The sequence below is a fragment of the Mya arenaria genome, chromosome 11 (genome assembly GCF_026914265.1).
Source record: "Mya arenaria isolate MELC-2E11 chromosome 11, ASM2691426v1".
Lineage (NCBI taxonomy): Eukaryota > Metazoa > Mollusca > Bivalvia > Myida > Myidae > Mya > Mya arenaria.
Genome location: NC_069132.1, coordinates 52,967,269 through 52,971,377, shown reverse-complemented (window position 1 = coordinate 52,971,377; position 4,109 = coordinate 52,967,269). Strand labels below are relative to the sequence as shown.

Sequence of the window (4,109 nt, the reverse complement as noted above, 5' to 3'; positions counted from 1 at the left end):
AACCTTTTTTGATAATTTGTAGAGATATCATTCTAAATTGTTTGAAACCTAATTTCCTTTGTTGATATTTGATCATACACGGAGTAGCGCCTTTTGCGTATAACAATACATGAATATTTCCACGAATGAAATATAATGATTTGTGATAATTGGCAAGTATTGGTGTAAATTAATGAAAACACAAACAGTTTAATGTCGTTATTTCTTTAATTTCAAGTTTACAAAATTAACAAGAATACAAATAGATTTCTTAAAAGCTCTACTGGATTTAACATATATTACTACTTTCATCTTAAAAACGCATAAATTGATAGCATGCATACAGAACATAAACATAGACATGTAAACACACAAACACATTCAAAACGCACTGATATAGCACAGATTTGCAGTCGCACATAATCAAGCACTGACTCTCAAAACACGCACATAATTAAGCACAGATTTACATATTTAAGCACTGATTTTACAAACGCATATTTTAAGCACAAAATGTGAGATTCCCTGAAATATCAAAAGTTTTCAAAACAACAACACTTCTCCCTCATCAATATTTGAATGGACTCGCTCAGATTTACGATATATTTTGTTGTAATTTTTGAACAATAACAGCAACTGACATGTATCATTTGAATACAATTTTGTAAATCCAAACTTAAAGTAGTTATCTTTTTTAAATAGCGTTACTTACACTTTCCAACATATCAGAAAATATTCTATAAAACTGTATCATTTTAATTATTACAGCATAGCAAGCATTCTGTTCACATTTCAAACGAACATATCAAATTCGATGCTGACCCCGTAAAAGAGTTCCGTTTAAAGGCCAAATCACACCAACATTTAAACGAATTCAAGTAAATGTTAGCATTCACAACACTAAGGTAGATGGATATATATGGAGTGTCCTGAGGAATTGTTACCTGAGAAATAACAATACCAAGTGATTCAAAATACGTATATAGTACTGCATAACACATATCTGTTGTTCATAAGTAAGTTAATGAAAGTTTCATTTCAAAATTATACAAAGATAGTAAAAAATCACTAAAATAATAAAATCCTGTATATTCAAAATTGCATTTTTGTTTTAAATGTTTAAGAAATAAAACGTTAGTCTAACAGATATATACTATCTACTGTACAACATACAAATGCACCAAGATAGGCCCTACATGAGGTTTTATCGGTCATATAGTACCCGGACGGGCCTCGCAAATAGTTCCAAAAATATTTATCCCAAATTGAGAAAGAAATATGTTTAGAATCAGTTACAAGTCGGTCGCAGGAATTTTACATATACTATTAGCTTCATAAATAATAAACACAATTTACAAGACAAACAATAAATTGATCTAACTTGTAACTTTAAAGGGAAAAAAGAAGTTTGTTAGCACGAATGAGGTATTTGTACATTTTAAATATTTTGTAAAATAATGATATTTACATATGTTAAAATTTACAGACAGCACACACATATATAAAACTATTTGTAAGTAAATCCACTGAACACACTTAAACAACAGATATAAAACATATTCCTGAGAAAGCACATTTAAATATCGTCCAGATCCAAAGCACTGAGGTAATTGTGAGTTTCATACCAAAGCAAACAAACTTAGGAACAAAAATCTCATATTCGGTTGTACAGCATGTAATGAAGTTTAGCAGTTTCGTTCTTTAAAATGGTCACTTGTGCTCTGAGTTTGAGGTTCTCTTGTTCCAAGAAAGCTGCTCTCATTGCTATCTCTTCCTCCTTATGCCGACGACTGTCCCGAGATCTTTTAGCTGCTTCATTGTTTTTTCTCCTCCTTTCCCAATACGATTCATCTTTGTTTTCATCCGGCACATGTTTAAGTTTTTTGCCTTCACCATCGCTGTTATCGTTTATGGAACTTACACTAGCTCGACTTTCTGCTCGGCGTTTCCTCTGCAAAAGATGAGATGTTAATGGAGTCACTGGGAATGCCGGGAACGCCGACGAACTGTCATATAGGGACGAAAGTCCCATCCCCATCGGCATTTGTGAATGGGATGCTGCGAGAAGTGATGATTGAGACGAAAACATTGATGCCATGGATTCCATAGCATACGAACTAAATGGTCTACTTATCGGCGTCGATGGCGACGATGGAAGAGAGTCTTGTTTTTCACCGTCGGCAACTGAACAAGGGGAGTCCCGAAGACTCGATGGCACTGGACCTAGAACTGCTTTTATGGCTGACGTTGGTGCCGACGACGAGTCACTTTCATTGTCGTCGGCGCCGGAGGTGTGTCTTAGGGGAGTTCTAGGCGAGGGTGGGGACTCAGGTGCATAGTTGAGACTGAATGAGTCCTTGTCGGACTTGGTGCTGCCCAGGGAGGATTTAGCAGAGAGGTCTAGCGCTGCTTCCGTCATCTTCTTGGCTGGAATAAATTATGTTAAATGTAAACACATTTCATATTTAAATGGTTGTGCGTTTATAAGTGCCCTTTGAAACATTTAAAGAGTGTTTAAAATAGTTAAGAAGATAAGAAGTGAATAATCTTAAAACAATAGAAACTTAACACGTATTACACTTCAATTAATTATAAAATTCTTTAAACTTTTTAAATTCAAATAAATTTATTAATATTTATATATAAATATCAAGCAAGCAATATATTACATACCCTTTTCATGAAACTATTTTCTATATTTCAAAACTAAAATCCTGTTAGATAAATACTTAAGAGTCCATCAATATATCCAATCTTCCGTGTACATCTGTAAGATGTTGTAAAATGTGGTTACTCTAACGAGAGAGTGAGCTAACGTACACTATGATCCACCCACTGGTCAAGCTTAACTGTACTGGTCAACCAATGACCACTGCTTATATGATTTCTCGTTACGGTGAACTTTGGATGACCCGCTTGCACAATGTCTGCATAAAGCGGTGCGCTCATGACGCGGTTTAGACATGGTAGTATGGGGAAAATATTTCAATTTCTCCACTTTCGATTCTGTTTCTATATCTATCAACAGCTCATTGAGTGAAGTTGCGTAATCTTTGATATTGGACTTGATATAAAAATCGGCGGAAATTATCGCGAAATCTTAGTTCGTTTCACGCAAGCGCTTCGTACTTTTTTGCACGCTACTCAACACGCAGTATTGGCAAAATGTTAACTCAATGTTGAAGGAGAGATCCGGGTCGAATTGACCGTCGGGGATATTTTAGTGTATTCGCGATATGATCTGAATGTTTAGACAGGAATAGGGGAAAGATGGGCATCTTTGATGAACTTGTAAGTTAGCGATTGTGGCAACAAGACACCTATCATTACGGGTGCTTGTCTGCTCTCATCATAATATACGTCAATCTGCACGCTTTTGAAATTCCGTATCAAGTTGCAGCCACTGATGCCAAGATAGGGGCCTTTAGAGCTGTTCATGATAATCATATCTTAAAATGAAATTTATGTGACTCAACCATGTGAATCCGAAAAGTTTAAAAAAATATTTAAATTGAAGATAGAAAAAAAAAACATTGCAAAAGTGTTCATAATAATCAGAACTTAGATTTAAAGAATAGTCAGCTTTAGATACTATTCCTGGTTATTTGATTATAATCAAAATCGAAGCAAATGTTGAAGAAACAAAATTAAGGATCCTTATAATCAGAATTGAGGTTGAAATACACGTCAATTTAAACTCAAATCATTAGAGTCTTTAATAAGGGAACTCGGGACTGGCGTATTTAAATAGTTTTGTGATAGATCTTTAAACGAAACAGCGACCATGATTATTTTAGGACCACTTGAGCTTTGTATATGCCTCATGTGAGCGTTATAAGTTTTCAAGATTAATATTGTCCATGTTCTCAGAAACCGACTTTATTAAGCACATTAACTATCCCCCTATATGCCAATATTTAAACATGTATTCATTAAATAAATCCATCATTAGCTACATTTACGGAACATTATTTGAGCAGGTTTTGAATTTTTGCGCAACGGGCTTTGAATAAACAGAAGCCCGTATTGACTTTGTCTAGAGTCCCGGGTTAGCGCCAGGGCGACAAAATATACTAGAGTTTGCCGTCAATATCTGGAACAAAAACGAACATTTAGCTTCGGTTAGAGGA

General features: G+C 34.8%; 1 protein-coding gene across 2 annotated transcripts; it reads right to left on the bottom strand.

Annotated features, from left to right (window-relative positions):
• Positions 1–315: 315 nt before the first annotated feature.
• LOC128210030 (thyrotroph embryonic factor-like) lies at positions 316–2,916 on the bottom strand. 2 transcript variants are annotated; one of them, XM_052914336.1, is made up of 2 exons: positions 2,800–2,916; positions 316–2,406 (listed from the first exon to the last, which is right to left on the bottom strand). In XM_052914336.1, exon 2 carries the CDS (start codon positions 2,396–2,398, stop codon positions 1,634–1,636), a length of 765 nt encoding a protein of 254 aa, XP_052770296.1. In that variant the 5' UTR covers positions 2,399–2,406; positions 2,800–2,916; the 3' UTR covers positions 316–1,633. The 2 variants fall into 2 exon arrangements, with proteins under 2 accessions (XP_052770296.1, XP_052770295.1); XM_052914335.1 differs by having other exon boundaries at positions 2,653–2,903.
• Positions 2,917–4,109: the final 1,193 nt, after the last annotated feature.